At 34.3% G+C, this 18951-nt stretch overlaps 2 protein-coding genes across 3 annotated transcripts in view; one reads left to right on the top strand and one right to left on the bottom strand.

Moving 5' to 3' along the window:
- The window catches only part of LOC142337679 (prostaglandin E synthase 3-like), a 250825-nt gene that overhangs the window by 12475 nt on the left and 219399 nt on the right, over window positions 1-18951 (top strand). The window lies entirely within an intron of this gene.
- The window catches only part of LOC142337678 (uncharacterized), a 152772-nt gene continuing 138857 nt past the window's right edge, over window positions 5037-18951 (bottom strand). The window contains exons 4-7 of one of the 2 annotated variants that reach the window (XM_075387110.1): window positions 14829-14940; window positions 11687-11870; window positions 6812-6868; window positions 5037-5805 (exon numbers count right to left, since the gene is read on the bottom strand). In XM_075387110.1, coding sequence (XP_075243225.1) covers window positions 5215-5805; window positions 6812-6868; window positions 11687-11870; window positions 14829-14940 — 944 coding nt within the window. In that variant the 3' untranslated portion in view covers window positions 5037-5214. The remainder of the gene's footprint in view (window positions 5806-6811; window positions 6869-11686; window positions 11871-14828; window positions 14941-18951) is intronic. The other variant, XM_075387111.1, reaches the window with a different exon arrangement.

Raw genomic sequence — 18951 nt, 5'->3', positions numbered from 1 at the left:
AAAAAAAACTAATTGGCCCGACCTCCAGAACAAACTTATGTCACACCCTAGCAAAAACAACACCCAATTGGAATACTAACAAATTACAGTAGGAGTTAATAAAATACAACATTGTGTTTGTGGGACAGCTTGGACGGTAAGGAGACAATCGAGCTGCATTTCCAGAAAAACTTACTCCACAACCTTGACAGCAACTGAACCAGAATAAATAATAGTTATACTCTAATTCATTAGCACACAGCAACGAAAACTAAAATATTACAACGGGATACTTGCGAATTAGTAAAGTAAAAACAGATCCGGATGCAAACTTGCGATAACTCCTAATTCAGAGAGGGCACACTTTAGAGAGTAACATGACTCGAATGTTCAATCAGTATACTATTTTAATCGACATCTCAAATGCAACGTTCTTCATCACATACTAACATACTACTTCGAAAACAGGGAGAGAAAAATAGGCAGAGAAAAAAATTATGTTCCGTGAAAGCAACGTTTTTGAAAAAACCGACCGCTTAGCTTTAGTTAAGGACAAAAAACACGCGGACAGTAGGGTATGAAAACGAACGACGAAAGAAAGAATTTTATGGAATCCAGTTTTAAAGGCCCGGATGCTGTGAACTTTCACAGTCTTTTTCTGTACTCAGTGTAGTGATTTTCGCTCAATGAGAGAAACCTTGGATTGAGAAAAAGAATTAATTTTGACAAACTTGTCTTAATTTTTGGTCTTTTTCTACTTTTTTTTCTATATTTGGTCATTTTTTGCAGATTCGTGATTAAGTAACGATTTTCAAATCAGTCTGCTGTTTTATATTCGAAAAAATTCTATGTTATTTCTGTTTATTTTTCCAATTGCTTTAATTTTCACGGAAAGTTTTCAAACTGAGCAACTGATTATTATATTATATGAATTTCTGTTTTTTTTTCAATTGCTTTAAAATTCACCAAAAATTTTCAAACTGAACAACTGATTATTATATATTCGTATTTATCTCCAACTTGTCCCTCTTTTGTAGAAGTTGGCCTGAAATGTTTGTTATCGATGTTTTTCTCTCACGACATGATATCTGTGGAGACAAATTTTGAACGGATCTCTAAATTTATAAGCTGATGCCGTTAATTTATTTTTTGACGCAGTACATCTGTCTGAAAGCTATCAAAATTCCTGTTAAGACTCAGAGTTGGCCGTCTAAAAACTTGTATGAGTTTACTGCAAAAAGAAATGTTTAAAAATCACAAAGTATTGCCTTACATTTTCTTGATGATCATCAATTGTGCCCCGTTCTGTTGAATCAAGTCTTTAACCCAATTTGTATGAGAATGTTTGTTAACTGAATCTCACCCAGGCTAAGGTGCCAGACGGAAGCAAGTATGTCCAAACTTTCGTGCGTTCATGTCCAGACTGTCGCGCGTTCATGTCCAGACTTTCGTGCGTTCACCAGACTTTCGTGATTCATGTCCAGACTTTCGTGCGTTCACCAGATTTTCGCGCGTTCAACCAATTTTTGTGCGTTCATGTCCAGACTTTCGTGCGTTTACCATACTTTCGTGCGTTCATGTCCAGACTTTCGTGCGTTCAACCAATTTTCGTGCGTTCATGTCCAGACTTTCGAGCGTTCAACAGACTTTCGTGCGTTCATGTCAAGTATTTTGTGCGGTCACCAGATTTTTTTGCTTTCAACAGGTTTTAGTGCGTTCATGTTCATACTTTCGTGTGTTCACCAGATTTAATTTCGTTCACCGGGTTTTCGTGCTTTCATGTCCAGACTTTTGTGCGTTAATCGAACTAGGATGCGATTATCCAATTTTTGTCCCCTCAAGTTCAGACAAGAAACATTCATTCAAATCAATTACAATTGCGCATGGGATATTTCCTGTGTCCATTGAGTCTAAATCAGCAACATTTTGGTGGAGCTTAGCAAGGAAAAAAAGGTAGAAATCTTCTCTGTTTTCTCTTTGTACGTAATAAAGAATGAAACATTTTAAAAAACGACTTTTTCATCGCGTCAAGGAACTGTTCAAATGGAATCAAATTTGGTATAAAATATCTGCAGTGTATGTAGAGCGTAGAGCAAGAGGAAGTTTTGCTATAGATGGAATTTGTTGGTCAAAAAATGATTCATACGCACGGCGAATTCAACAAACAACGCTCTGTATGAGGACTTCCTTAGCTTCTTTGGCACAACCTTTCCAAATTGTGAGACCTAAATGCTTTTGTTTTTGCGTGATTTGTTGTCCAAATAGAATTGCAGGGGGTGTTATCTTTTTCATTGCGACAATAGAGAGTGAGCAGCTTCAACTATCAAAAGACGACAGATACGAGCGGGTTAAAATTGATATCTGCTGGGTTATGTGATTTCTGCTTATTTCAAGGAGACGCAGTTCAGATTTAAACGTCTAAAAATCACGCTTCTGAATTTTGGGCTCTGAAAAAACGCTTACGCACATATAAAAAATTGACTTGGAAACACAAAAAAATAAAATAAAGGTTAACAATTGACTTAACTATCAGGAATGAAAAAAACTCCCAAAAACGCTTACGCTCATATAAAAAACGCGTACGCACATATAAAAAATTGGACTTGGCAACACAAAAATAAAATAAACGTTAACAATTGGGTTAATTAATAGGAATGAAAAAACTCCCCTTTTCTTCAATTTTTTCGTTCAATCAATCTTATTTCCAGCTATTTTTAAACTCTCTATAGAAAAAAACATGACTGCAATTTGTTATAGTATTGATTTTTTATGACAATCTTACTCTATGTCTAAACTTTTTAGGGCTCAGTTTTCAACCTTTTAAATGTTCTTGAACTTAACGTCCGCAATTGGACTAAACTTTTTGTTGCTACTGCTCTAAGTGAGCCTAATCAACCACTTCGTTTTTTTTGCGACAACAGATTATTTAATTGAATGATAATTTCAGGCAGATTAGAAGCTTTTTTGGGGTTTTCAGAAAACACACGCGTTCTTTGATTACTGTGTCGTATTTACTGAAACAGATCTCTTCGTTGTCTTTGGCACTGTTTCGCAGTAGCAAGTATATTTTTTCATGTTGATTATTTGTAAGTTTTAGTTCTGTACACGAGTAAAATCTTACAAACAATTTTGTACTATAATTGCCAGCTATGTTCTGTATTCTTACGCTCCGTAAAACCAACTTTCGTGGATATAAAAAAGACCAAATTTTCTCTGGAAATTAAATTGATATGTCAGACAAATGAGCATAGCTTTTTCATAATATAATATGCCAATTAAACGAATTTTTTGAGGAAATTTTGAGATCATTTTTCTTTTCATTATTATTGATTCGAAATATTGAACATTGTCATCTATCATGACAGTTGATGAAATGGTGCAGTCTAAAAGAACTACAGCAGCATACATTTCTAATACAGAGTTTTGAGAAGAATGATGTTTTTGTCTTTACTACAAAAAGTTTTCTCATTGAGTTGGCATTAGTTTGGCAGCTGAACATATTTCACTTGCTTGTGCCGAATATTGCAAATGTTTTTTTATAAAAAATATTGGAAGCTTTATTAAAATCACATTGAAACAAAATTAAACCAAAACCTCATTGATTCTACATTTGTGTCAATTCATAGAGTGGAATGGTTTTAAAGTTTTTTTTCATCGTTTTCATTTCGACAATTTCAGTCTTCTGATTGAATCATTTTAGTGAGATTGTACAACTAGTTATAGGAATGTTGTAGTATGTTTAGCTTTCAAAATAAGTATTTTATCTCATCACTAAGTGGTCACGGGTTGACCACCATGAACATTGATTAGCAACCACATAAAAGCCTTATAAGGAGTTTATGGTGACCTGGGAACCAAATAGCTGACCACGAAAAAAATCAACATTACTCGGAAAACTCTTTAAGCAAACAATCATATAAAACCTGTAAAACCCCTTAAACTGAGACTGTTGAGACTGCTGTCTAAGCCTTGCATCCGTGTTGAAAGAACGCAAGAATTTGCATAACAAATTCTTCGATACCATGTAGGAATCATATTTGGAAATGATGGCAACCATAGCAAGATCATCTAAGAAAATTTTGTATGGCTTGCATGGAAAAATATACGGTTCTTGGATATGGTTTCCAAGAAAGGTCAACCCGGAGTTAAAGGAATCATCTCTCAATCAACGTAACTTCTGCGTTGTTGGTCCGTTTTGATTGATCTATTGTAACTTCTATGCTGTTAATTCAAACATTATGAGATGGCTGGTAAGTGTCGTTATTTCCAGCTTTACCAATTATTTTTCACCTAATTAAATTGCTCGCTTTGTGAAGGTTGGATCATTATGTATCATCTCACTCTAACAATTTTCCCAGTTTTATTATGAGCACACGTCTAAACTAATTTAAATTATAGATGCCTATTCTAAAATTAGGGATGGTATATATTGTATAAGTTATATTGAGCTGCTCAGAAGATTCTGAAAAGAATTAAAGGGCAATCTTCAATTTCACTCATCCTTCCAGCAATCAAAATCTGAGCATGCATTATTGGTTCATTGATAATTCTATTTGCTTACGAGTTCTGTTAAAATCAGAATTCATTAATTTATAGCATTGCAATGGTGATAGTCCTTAAGAGGATTCCGAGACATTTTGTTTCCAAAAAAAAATTCCACGACAGACATACCATAATGGACATTAATGACGCTGTTACAGCACTCAAACTTTTCATAACAAACGATAGCTTCAACAAGTTATATCAATAGAAAATACACTCTTATGAAATGCGTAAGTCTGAAACTATTCAGGGCTCATATATTTCCATTATTGCACTCACTAAGACAGCAGGAATTTGACTGTTAAATTTTTAATGAAGTCAAATTATGCGGTTCAATAATATTATAGCAACCCCCCCCCCCCCCTCCTCACCCTCCGGAAATTTTGCTAATGGGGCGTACATCCCAATATTGACAAAAATGTCAACAAACTATAGTGTTATTATGTACGATATACGATATCGTCGCTTTTGACCTATTTCGTATTTATACAACGATCGTGAACAACGATCGTATTTATAGTTTTCTTTATGGTAGGCAATAATCACAGACTATTTCTTGCTACTAAAACGGTGATCTTGAAGATGGGCTAATTTCACATTATACAGTTCTTGGAAATACTTAAAATTAGAAGTTGTTAAAGTTACAATAAAGAGTCCGGGTGCGACAAAAGGGAAAGTATTCAATTTATCGATTCAAATAGCGGACTTCCTGAATATGTTGTTGATGTAGCACTGAAAGTATTTATTGGAAAAATAATAGAGTAAGGGGTTGATGACGAAATAGAAGTTGAAAAGGACTGTTGTCCACAGCATAAACTCCTGGGATAATTTTGGACCAATATTGTACATGTGACAGAACTCCAGAATGGAATCAGGAATCATAAGTAGCATGAAAACAGAGCAAACAAGGAACAGAGTCGCAGTAACTGCACTATCTGAGGGCCTGTGAGATTGTTGCTGGTCTTGGTTGTTCACTGCAACACTCGGGTCATTCGGAGCCAGCATTCTCGAGTTGCTGGCCATCATTGGGCTTGTGAGTTTGTTTCTTTGGGCTGCCATTTTCTTGCACGGTCCTAACCGGGAGACAGTTATGTTCATTGCAGTAGCTGGCGATTGGGATGGCAGGCCAGAATGATTGGGGGAGGATGTCTGGTTTGAAGTTACTGGGGGTGGTGGTGGCAGTAGAAGCTGTTTGGCTTTGTCCTGCTGACCCTGTGCCAGAGTTATTTGGTCTTTCTTGGCTAGTTGCATAGATGGGCAATCGGAATGGAATGCTCGGCTATCCTGTAAACAATGAAAGGTTTCTTAAATAAAAAATGACACCAAAGTATGACTTTGTCTTCAGCTTCAATATTTTGTCCCTGAATGCAATGAACAATTTACTCGCATCAAATTTTTTAAAACTTGTTGCGTGTAAATCTTCGTACAAAATCTCCAGGGTAGAGGCATGGACGCCAAAATTGCTTAAAACGCTTAAAACGTGACATTTGCGGTGAATTTGATGTATAGTAGAATAACATTTGCAAAAAATGTAGAGAAATTAACCGATTAAACTTTCATTTCTGACAAAAATTAACTTTCGTTCACTACTTGCAAAAGTTGCTCGAAATTTATGTAAGAGTTGGGACCTCTTTGGTTGAAAAAATTCACCAATTCACCGCATTCACGGCTAAAAATGACTTCTGCGATAAAAACATATTCCTATTCTGCGAGATGCAATGTAAGACTTCTGCGATGAAAGCAATTGTCGCGTTTTTCTTTCCCACGAAACCTCAACCCGGTTTTTAATTTTGTTAGAGAAAGGAGGAGGTTCAGAGCTAGCGCTAAGTGTGCAATACAAGGAAAATAAACAGAGTGGTTACAGCTAAGTTACGGGGGTTCAAGCCTGGATAGAACTGTGGCAAGTTCTTGCGACTCATTTTCAGAAATTAATTTATCAGAAGCAGGTGCTCCCTGTGATCAAAGAGCTGAAAATCATGCAAGAATATTCATAGCATAATTGCAGGAAAATACTCAATAATTCTTGCAAAAAAATTTATTTGTAACAACCTGCAAAATTCTTGCAAGATTTGAATTCGCTCACACGAGGCTGGCTGGTGACATGAAACTTGGCAATTGCATTTGCATTTGTTTTTCTCGGTTCAATTGTAAAATCTTGAAGGAAACAAATATTTGATGAATCAACGGCTGGTCTATGCTCCTCATAAATATAGGGAAAAGTGGTGTTAAGATGGTGTTAGTATTAGGCAGATAGTATAATATGTTATGAGGATGATAGTTAATAGCAAACCTTTCTATCTGACATGACTGTAGTGCAATCGGCGTCTGTTGTGGCCACCATTAAACTCTGAACAAAAAACACCGCCGTTAGTTCCCATGACGTCATAAACCACATCACTGGTTAGTAATCAAATGAAGGTTGAATAATTGCACTATCTTGTCATTATAGAGTCAAAGCGTGACCTTAAATACCCATCCGGGCTCCAAACTGATATCAATTTCAAAAAGACAACTCTTTTCTACATATTAAATGTGTGATTAAAAATAAAATGCTATATTATTTATGTGATTTTTTTGGTTCTGCTTTTTTGAAAACTTATTCTGGTAGACTTCCTTAACAAAATCAAAGAACATCCTTTCTTTTCATTGTTATTCGCATTTTGTTTAAAATTCCCCAAAAATCTTTTTTTTTTCACTTTTTAGCGACCAACTGTACAAGAAATACAGATTTGGGTTCTTTATGAAGCAATTCCTACTTTCTTGCGACAAATTTGGCTAATCGTTTTTATGTGAAAAATTCAATTAAAATTTACTTCAAGTACGTTGGACAGCTCTCAAATGGTTCCCAAACAGGCAAAAAAACCTCCTAGCATCCCTTCGCTGCGTAGCTAAAACGAATAATAAACTATACCCATTTGCTGTTATTATAATCGTACTGAAAACGAAATTATTATTTATATTAGGCTATTAATCATTTTCATTATCACTCATTGTCAAGAGAAAAAAATGCATACAGACGCTGCCATACAAAATTTCTAATATTTTAAGCACCAATCCAAAATTACAATTGAAGGCAGGTTTTGACAGGATGATCGAAAACAACTGATGCAATCTTCCTCTAGTTTCCAAAGTAAAATGTGCTCCTTCTGAAAAAAAAAATTTTTTTTGTCAAGAATATGGTTTAAAAATTTACGGTGTTTCATCGATTGCAACCATTATGGAGTTTATGTTAGAAAAAGCGGACTGAAATCTGCTTTTTTATTTTTGCGAGAACCAGGACCATAATTTTCACAGTTTTCACGTTTGCTTAAAAAAAGTTTTTAAGCAAACGGAGAATTTTGCTGGGATGCGTGTTAAAACCCAATCTATGATGCTACGTGTTGCGAGATCGGTTTAGGCAAAAGGACACAATGTCACAAGGAGTGCTTAGGTTGCATCGCATATCAGAATTAACATGAACAAGTAATTCATCGCGGCCCTGTTTTTCGTTTATTTTTCATCTTTTTGATCTAAAATAATTTGATCAAATTTTTCGTGTCAATTAAATTTTGGGAGCTCGAGAAGACTTTTAATGCGTCTTACATAATTCAATCGCTCGGTTAAAAACGCTCATTGAATGTATCCGTTGTCAAATTTTGTAATAGTGACACGCAGTTTATTTCTCATTCAACGTGGTGCCCAACAGAGCGCGTTTTTATCGTTCTTCTGCGAGAATTAGGGACTTTTGAGGACTTACTGTTCTGCAACAAAAAACCTTACTGGCTCGTTTCTGAAATTAAGAGCTATTTAGGCGAACTTTCAAACAAACAAACCTTCCGCACTCTTTCATGTGGCTAAAAACGTTTAATTTTTGTACATTATCCGTGCCGAAATTTTTACAGAGGGTAGCCATAGATAAAGGTGGCGAACTACAGATAACGGTTGCCACCTTCACCATTGAGAACACCCAACTTTGGAAGTGATGTATTTTAGTTAATGACTTATAGGGAGATTATTGTAAAACAAAGCATTGGTTACTAAAAGGCAACAAAATATTGACAGAGCTAAGTGAGACAAAGTATGGCATGACGAGAAAATATGTCTCAATTTGGGATGAAAAATGCGCAGTTGTTGTTAATAACTAAAAAGAACTGTTTTATAACAAAACTTATATAGCTGAATAGAGATTAGTATAGTGTCTAAACAACTTGGACTCTAACTGGAGCAGTTAAACTTTAAGGCAGCTGAAGAGTATTGATGTACATCAATCATAGATTAAATAACATATGTTTTTGTTCCAACTGTCCAATTTTTCTGAGGACCAGGAACAGTATATCAGCTCAATTTTTTTAAAATCCAGTTGTGGCAATTCAAATTGTTTGGTGACAATTAAAAACTAATACCACAAAAAAATTTCTAAAAAATGAAATTAAAATTTGGGAAAACAAGTTCATTTTTTTTGAAGATTTACTGGAGAAGAAACCGAGGTTTAAAGTTAAGGTTTTATTAAATTGCCTTATATTTCACATCTGCAATCACCTTTTAATTAAGATCTTTTATATAACGAAGCAACAATGTTTTTCTGATTTTTCTCTCTTAAGTCCATCAAATTCCCTTGAATTTTATTATAGAGATGATTGCGTCGTATTTTCAAAAAATATTTTTTGTTGATTGACATCTTAATCGCCAATCCAGTTGAGGCTAAGATATTTTCAGCATTTTGAACTTTTTTTGGCAAGCCAAATCTCCTTTGGCTTTTATTGCTGAAGAAGTCTTAAAAATAATTAGAAAACTAACCAAGTGGATTTCTCATTGTATCCTTCAAATTTTCTGTGTCTCCCAGATTAAACAGGGCTGAAACTTTTCACTGTTTTAAAATTTTTAGGCAACAATTATAGGAATACGCAAACCAATAATGTGAAATTACTGAGATTGAGGACGTTCTAATAAACATCAATAAGACTAGTTTAAACGAATTGATAAAACATACTAACAATAAAAATTACTAGCGTGTATTCAATTCTCTTTTTCGCTCTTTATCCCAATTTTTTTCCAGTCACAAAGAAAGCTCAAATAACAAAAAAATTGTTAGATGTTTTTATATTTGATTTTCAATATGTTTTCAATTCTTAGGAAAACGTTTCAAAGGCGTTATCATCTTTTTTCTTTCGATTAAGGGAAAAGAATGCAAAATCAGATTTCAATGAAAGATTTCCGATTGAAAGTGTTTTTTCACTCTCTATCTAACCTGTAAGAATTGCTCGAGACACCGAAGAAAGCAAACATTTTCAATCTGAACTTTCATGAATACGAACCAGGAACAAATTTCACGTCGTGCTCAGTACTTGTCCAGTAACACACGTCTTCAATTGACAAATCAGTGCTGTTCACGTCTTATCTCAAGCCTTAAGACTTGTGAAGGCGTGTCAAGACTTGCTCAAGACTTGCCAAAACTAAGTCGAGTGTTGACCAAGACTTGGCAATTCTTAAGTCAAATCTTTGCCAAGACTTGGGAAGTCTTGAGTCAAGGCTTGACCATGACTTGACAAATCTTGGTTATTGCGCAGTTAATGAGCAAAGAAGCGTTTTGAGAAGAAATTATTTATAATCAATGCATATCAAAATGAGCCACATTTGGTAACATCCCATATTTTCACCCCAAAAATAAACTTTTTTCAATCGGCAGAGTAAGGTGGCCATTACCGGTATGTTTGGTTGATATCAGATTTTTTTCATTCCCTATCAAGTGATTTTTTCATTCCCTATGTTTGTTTACATTTTAAACTTTAAGTTTTAGCAACAAGCTTTACTTGGGAGTGAGAGCAATAGAGATCACTCAAAATGAGGAACGAAAGCGTGAAAAAGTCACTTGAGAAGTCAAAGAATGTTGCAGAGCAAAATGGTCAAGTGAAAAATTTGCATTAAAAAAGACCAACACATTTACAATAATTGCTAAGAACTTCGTTCGAGAGCAATTGAAAAGCAATCAGACTGGTCTCGAGCAGAGCCTTTTATTATTTAATTTTTACTGGTTAGTCCAATCATTTTACAGGAGCTTGACTCTAATCAAACAAACTTCTGAAATTTTAAATTTAATAAAATTTTAAACAATTTTTTTGGTATTTTAATAGTTAATAAATTTTTTAACGAACATCACCCATCCTTGATTCTCTTCAATGTAGACAGGTGAAACGCTTACACAGTTCAAAAGCAGATATTTAATATTGACGTTCATACCGGTCAAAAATTTAAATGTAAGGGGGTTTGACCTTGTTCCGTTTTCCAATGAAATTACCCATCAAAACTTTCATTGCTAACGTGTTTTGGGGACTAAATTTCAGCCAGGTGTATTCCATCCTCTCTTTAATCTCTACAGATTTTTTAACTGAATTTTTAGCATAATGAAAAGTAACAATTTTCTTTGACAGTTTTATTTTGCTGCGAACCAGGAAATTCTTCTGCTCTGAATTGTGTACTTCTTCCTTCAATTTCAATATGTTCTGGGTAGCTATTCCAACAAGGAAACACTTTCAACAGCTTCCTGGAAGGCTTCCATATTTGTTTGATTTGTTTGTTATGTTTTTGTTTGTTTTGTAATGACATCCTCGCGCATTGAATTAAAATAAAGATTCACTCCTTGCGTTCAGATTCATAGAGAATCATGTATGTTTGTAACGATCTTCCTAGAAGCGCGCTCAGGTTCTATTCAAGGTCCTGATCAGAGGGACAGTGTTGAAATATGATGCACACCAACACAACAAAAAACTGAAATCTGAGGGAACAAAAGTTTGTGAAATATTTAAGGGTCGAAGATATCAATAGGTGGGAATAAATAATCAAGCAAAATAAACATCTAAACAAACGCAAGGATAGGATTTCATTACAGGCTAGAGCAGATACCGTAAATTTTTGCAGTGGATATTTATTACACATTAAGTTATTAAGGTTGATTAAGATCTCATGAATGAATGAATGATCGACAGACAAAAAAGTTTAATTTGGCACCCTTTTCCTTTTGCCAGACTGTTAATCTCGTCACGGTATTAAGATCTACGGTGCATTTTGCCCTCGAAATCGAACAAAGTCGCGTCGAAATAACCAAATTTATGTCGTCTGATCTAGCCTCTAATGTTAATATATAAGGTATAGAGATGTATATGGGTATAGTAGCAATGGAAGTACTCACTGCTAGTCGGATGCCTCTAGTCTGTTGTCTCCTTCTGTTGGTCATGCTTCTCAATCTCCACCCTATCATAGGATAGGCTACCATCATCAGGATTGCATCGAAGAACACCAGTCCACTCTTCACCCACAAGAACACCCCGTATGTGATCACTTTCTGAACATTCTCCGCTGTATCGTTACCCCACCTACAAATAATAATATTTCATTCCTCTTCCAAGCATGCAAAGTTATGATCAGAAGGTAAAATTGAAAAAAAATCAAATACAGTTAAAATTTAAAAAAGGATTGGATTTTTTAAAACATAACAAGACAAGTTCTGATCATAACAACTCAATGAACTTTCATTGGCTAAACAAAAAGGCTAGATTTAGAATGGACTATGAGTGGATTGGCAAAAACGATTTAAGAAAAAAACGATAAAAAATTGCAAAAAAAACAGTCAAATTGACGAATGTGAACAAAAACCACAAGCAAGAAAGCCAAATTTTGTTGAAACCCCGTTTTTTCACTCTACTTTGAAATTAGGGTGAAAACAACTTCACACCGTAAAACTAACAGCTTTTTCGCTTCACCTCCTGTTTTGGCGTGACCAAAGTCAACACTTCAAATTGACTTCAAATATCATGAAATTGTGTGAAATGCAGATCTTGACAGTACCCCAATACGATTTAAATCTTTTGAATTCTATTAAAAATGTTCTTCATGCTCCAAATTGAACTAAAACCCATTTCAAATCAGAGACTCTTGATTCATTAAAATCCTGGTTAATTAAAAAGCGTTATTTGATAAAACTCGATCAGACGCCCCTATTGACAGCGTTGTGTTTGACTTTTCTTCTTTTGGTGATTTTATCATTAAAATGAAATTTAAAGATCTCTCAGATGAACTATGCGCCCCCAGTTACAGACGGTTCTACTTCTTTTCACCCCAATTCATTGAACCCCCTAACATTTAACCCCGATTTATTCACCCCTCTATCATTTAACCCCTCTATCATTTCAACCCTATATCATTTCATCCCGCCAATTAGCAGTCGACATTAAAGGTACATTTTGCCAAAATTAAGTGGATAAATTAATCCCACGTTCGGTTGTGATAGTTTCATATCAAGTCCCACGGGCCGCTAAGGCATGGCCATGGCCCGTGATGCATGGCCAAATGACTATATTGCTAATTAAATAGTCCTTATTTTACAAAAGATTAAAATCGGGGTGGAATGATAGAGGGGTTAAATGATGGAGGGGTGAGAAAATCGGGGTTAAATGATAGGGAGGTTAAATAAATAGGGGTGAAAGAGCGGGACACCCTTGCAGGCATACTGCCATTGTCTGACGGAAATGTAAAATTTGCTGCTTTTAGATAAATTATAATTTTTGAACCTGAGTCAATTATTTAGGGCATACTTTTTCATGTTCACAAGCACTGCCTTACCAATTTTTTGCGTGTGTTCACGGAGGATTTTTTGGATGGATTTAAACGTTTTTCAATATTCCGCTGCGTAATTTTCAGATATAATTAAAAAACGGGATGGGTATGTGAACTTAGACTCAATTCCAGCTCTACCTGAAAAATCGTCTCTTCGTTTAACGAAGTTGTTTGTAAAACTAATCAACGTGCTAAATTGCCGCGCTGTAAAAACCACAACATTACTCCATTTTTCAAATTTAATATTACATGTTTACTTTTCAAAAATAAGCTGTTTGCTGTCCTAAGCAAAATGAACTCTTTTAATTTGCTTGAAAGCAGGGAAACAGCCTAAAAGCATGATTATGCAATATCCAACCAAATCAACTAGAGTTAGAACATTTCTTACAGTTTAATGTTTTTGAATTGAATGTGCGCCAATTTTTTGCAAAAATTATAGCTGATACGATTTTCTGTTTTTTTAATAAATCAGCTAGCAAAAAGCGAAAATCCGGGGAGAAAAATCTTTTTTAAACAAGTTTGAACGTTTTTGGAAAAGTAGAATGTTTAAAATGTTTCTTTCGAAATAGAGCTAGAATAGAAGGTGTGAAGCTGGGTTAAGCTGCTGTTGTTGTTTGGTTATTTTTTTCATGCAGTTTCAATTTGTATTTTGAAGTAAAGTGAATTTAGCAGAATTTGTTTGACGGCATTTCCAAATACTTGCTAATCAAGGGGAGTTTTTTGTGAATTTAAATGTTGTTCAATTCTTATAGCAAATTTTTGACACATCGTGTTTTGTTTCATGTATTTGAAATTGAATTCAAGCCTAACGTTCATATGCATTGTATGAATTTTTTTTGGACACCTCAGTTTTTTGCAACAAGCAATTACATAAAATTCTGAAAATTGTTTTTAATTTTCTATGTCTTTACAGTTTTTCTTTTTTTCTTACATATATAGATATGTTTGGAGGCTCATTATAGCTTGTTAAATTTGTGCGATAAATTGTATGGTTCCAATAGCAATTGCATGTGTACTTCTAAAGAATGAAATTTTTAAAAGTCTTTCCTATTGTTTTTCGAAAAATTTACTTTTTGCGTTATTTTTCTTTTATTGACTATTTGGTTGTTTTTTTTTCTGATTTCTGCTAATAGTTATCGGCTAATTAAACAGCTAATTCTTTGTCGACCAAAATTTTGTGTCGGTTCCGGAATTCTGAAGGCTATGTTTCTTATGATCTTTTCACACATTATCATGATTTTGAAGCCCAGCCTGTGTTGTGAATTTGGTCACACTGGATTAAGAAGTAAAGCTGAAATGCGAGTAGTTTTGCTGCGTAGTCTTTTTCAGTCTCTTTTTAAAGTAGAGTGAGAAAATGGTGTTTGAATATAAGTTTTCTTTCTCGATTAAGATTTTTTGTTCACATGCGGCAATTGGACTTATCGTCAAAAAAATTCCTTGAATGGTAGTTCAGGACTTGTTCTGCTATGTTCTCAATTTTCCTGAGCTTCAAACAAAACTTGAAAACAATTGTCTTAGTTTTCGTGAAGATTATTGACAAGACTTGATAAAAGCCTGTGCTACAATCATCTCAATCTCTTGAATCTCAAGCAAAGAAAAGTTTGTACAAATCTCAGCGTTTTTAATCCACATCTTCATTCCTTATCCAGATCCTATCAAGCTATCGCAGTTTAACTTCACCGGGTGGTTCAACTGATTGTGAGGCATGATAAACGTACCTGTGAGCAATGGGTCCTAGCCAGCATGCAAGTACGTATGGGCAGGATCGGACAGATGCAAAGAGCACAATACAACTGAGAAAGATGCGCACTTTGCGTGTGCTGAACACATCTGAAACATCAAACACAGTTTACCTGTTGTGTGAACAACAATGCTCACACAAATAGAGGGGAGCTTTTTGATTACCCGGGTTGCTCATCAAACTTAATTTTTAGTGGTCATATATATATATATATATATATATATATATATATATATATACATATATATATATATATATATATATATATATATATATATATATATATATATAGGCATATATATATATATATATATATATATATATATATATATATATATGTGTATATAAATTGTATGATTTCTTAGTAGTCATGCAAAGAAAAACGTTTTTGAGGGGTGAATTTTTTATTCGTGTCAGATTTTATCAGACGGAATTTTTTGGTGCAAAAATTAATATGATTGAGTTCTTACTTTTTAAGTCCTGATGACAAAATGTTTTTCAAAGTCTTGTAAGTCTTTGTCAAAAAATTGTCAAGTTTTTCACGATTAGAATTCTAGAACCACTCAGGTAATATAAACAATTTCTGTTATTTTAAAAGATACATTTTGTATGTAGCTTGTATATATGTAGAACCTTGCAAAATTGATAGTTTTAAAAACGAATTAGCTTATATTTTTATATCGAAATTGATAAAATTTAAACCATAAATAATTGCATGATCTTTGGTGACGAATCTTATAGGTCAACAATATTAAGAGCTATGCATGCCTATTAGGCTTCTAAGGCTTCATTTTGCAAGTGTTTTTTTAAAACTCCAAATAGTACCGATATTTGATGTGCAGCCGGTCTTTAACGGTCAAATTATGAACACCCATATTCAACCAAATTTTCAACGGAAATTTTCGCCCAAATTCAACAACGGAAATTAAGCCTAGTATTTATACACACATCAATTAAAAACGCTCAGTGCACTAAACGATAAAGATGTAAGATTTCAATTTTAGGGATTAGAAATCGAGGTCCGAGTGGTTCAACAAATCAAATGCGGACATATTTAAGTGGGTACTAAATATGGGTAACAGGTCGTCACATGGGTTTTCAGTCGGAAATGGACAAACACTCGAATCGAGTGGAAAATGGAAATGTTAGCGGTTATTTCACCCCCTCCGTTTTACCCTCAACGTTCAGGCACTTCCTACTTGATAGCGGGGTACTTTACCATTTAGGGCAGTCAGAACATGACCATGTAAAATGCACAAGAACAAAACTAGTCTAGATCTGTCATTAAAAGCTATTTAAATTGTGTTTGGGGAGTTTGTTTTTAAAAGACATGCTTTGAAAGACATGCTTTGAACAAAAGAGAGGAGAGGAAATAGATTAAAAGCCTGCTTTCTGTTCATCCAAATGAATGAACGATTATACCGGTGGGTGATGAACAATTTGGGCTTGTCTCAACGACTATACTTGAAAAGGTGATGATAATTGCAGTGGCTTTTGAGTGAACTAAAGATTGCACTCTCTGCTAATGGACCTTTCCGTCTTTCATTAATTGCAAATGTAATGACTTCTCATATATGTTAAAAATGAACCGGTTTAGACATCAAAATGGTTTTTATGTTGATATTAAAAGCAAGAGGTTCAAAGTAAATTAATTCGCGTGCCTTCGTAGCTTCAAAAACTTGCGTTAGTAGCTAATGTCGCTTTTTCCAAAAACAGGAAGCAAAATTGTTGCACTAGGACAAAGAGCTATTTGACAAACAAGTTCAGTGGTATTCAAGTAAAAAAGGTACTTAGCCTACCCATACCTTCGAAACATTTCAAAATACTGAAGTTCATAGAGGCTTCTCAAAATTTAAGAGAATTCACGCACATCACGTTTGAGACGACCGGTTAAAACTGGGCAATATTTTCTATGAAATGAACGTTTTTTACTGTTATTTTTATGATGCAACCGTTTTTTACCAGTCACTTTAAAACATGACCTTTGCCAAGCGTCAATGAACGTATTTGACAGGTAGATAACAATTTTTTTCATCCGTAATTTTAGGAAGTGACACCAATTTAAAATAAAGAAATTAGAGATTTATTCAAATATATATTAAGCATTGTAATTAAGGGGTTTTTCTTAATCAGAAACTATAGCTACTTGGAAAAAAACACAGAGAAAAAAAAAGAGAGAGAGACAGAGAGAGAAAGAAAGAGAAAGAGAGAGAGAGAGAGGGAGAAAGAGAGGGAGAGAGAGAGAGAGAGCGTTGCTACCTAGGGTCTCTATTTTGCAAAATGACCGTTTTGCGACAATGATAATCGAAGTTTTCATCTGCGTTGTCTCCGAGATACGTTTGATCCAAAATAGAGTGATTGTGCAGGGTGGAAAAACGATCAATAAAAAGTAAGGTAATTGACAGCCGCTTTGCTGTTTAAAACACTGTTTCAAATTTGTTAAATTTTCGTGTCAAACGTGCAGAAGGGTATAGTTATTTTGTCGCGATGATTTTTGTCAGCTTTTACCTGAATTTTGCGTATAACTAATAGCAGAAATTTGATTGATTTTGGTTACATCACTTGTTTCAACAGTTTATATCTCAACAAGTTGCTGCATAAATTTTCCGATATTTCTCATTTTTTTGAAAAATTTTTAAGCTTCTGTGTGGCATAAAAAACATCACAACAGCAGACTTATGAGAAAACTTCCAAATGAAAACATTCTTGAAAAGTTTCTGGATACTTGCTTACAATCTTCTAAATAGCTCCAATTTGTAAAAACCACCACTCAAGTATTTTAACACAAAAACTGGCCATTCATTTAATTTCATGATTATTTCAAGCAAGGAGGCTCAAACCTCACACAGAGGGTTAAAATTAAAAATTGCTGCATACTGTTGCTAGTGGCCGTGCACCTTAAAGTCTATTGATTGGTTTCCAATACATACATTTTTTAAATATTTTAGTTCTAATCTCATTCAATTATTAAGTGTCTTGAAAGATTGCAGTGAAATTCAATATAAAATGTAAGCAAGAAATAAAGAACTGCAACAAAACTTTTTCCTTGAGAATTGAAAAATTTTCTAAAGTGAATTCAGCAGAAAGCCGAAATTTCAGCTGATGATTAGCTGAAAGTTGCGTGATTGATTGGTAAACTTTGATTGGTTTAATGTCGATGGAAAAAAAGATAATCAGGTATCATTGGGATTCATTCGAGTTAGGTGGTCTATGCAGGTGCAATTACTGTGAAAATTGACCATTACTGGGTTCGAACCAGCATCTCTTTTTTACAAGCCTAGTATGCTACCCATAACCCCAACTGGTCTTAAGCTCTTGAATTTGGTCATCTCTTGCAACCAATTATGATGTTCTTTCTTGTTCCTCAAAACTTCTTTTCTCAAGACAAGCATACGTTGAAGTAGAGCTTATTGTGAAGCTAAGTCAAGCTTATTTGTTGCATAAAATACACAAGCTTTTTCTCTCTCAACCTACTAACAATTTCAGTAACATGTCAAAAAAATTAGTTCACATCAAATTCTTCGGTTTATCATGTTATATTATCTCATATCTTAACTGCCCAGATGTGATTTTCTACTCAAAATTAGAGCTCAGATGACTGGAACTTAATATAACCATAACCTCGGCCAGGCCAGCTATCATTAAATTAAAGCTCTGCCGAAGTAGAAGCTTAGTTAGCTAGATCTACCTCAAACTTTGTTATTATAATGTTATCTAACCGTGTTAACATGATGCCTTATTCTGCATAGATCTGCTGTCTACACAATTATCGAAGCAAGATTTAGTCTAACATTTGTTTATTTAAACATGGAAAACTTTACAACTACCAATTTTTTCTGATTGGTTGAGATTTGGTTTAAGCTACCAAGAAAACTATTCCGAATATATTGAAATTTTTGATTATATTGTTATCCATTTTAACGACTTCCTTTAGTATCCAAACAGAGAGTATGTCATGTTTCTGAATGATAAACAGGCAAATTGCTGAAATTCAGAAGGAATGATTTTGTGTCAAATCTATCTTAAAACTTCAATAAACACAAAAGATTATGTTGTTGCGCTTCTACTGTCATCATGCGTAAAGCACGTATATAAGGGGA

This window comes from Convolutriloba macropyga, chromosome 4, assembly GCF_964194025.1.
Source record: "Convolutriloba macropyga chromosome 4, txConMacr16.3, whole genome shotgun sequence".
NCBI lineage: Eukaryota > Metazoa > Xenacoelomorpha > Acoela > Convolutidae > Convolutriloba > Convolutriloba macropyga.
The sequence above is the reverse complement of the archived record's forward strand: the minus strand, read 5'-3'. Positions and strand labels throughout refer to the sequence as shown.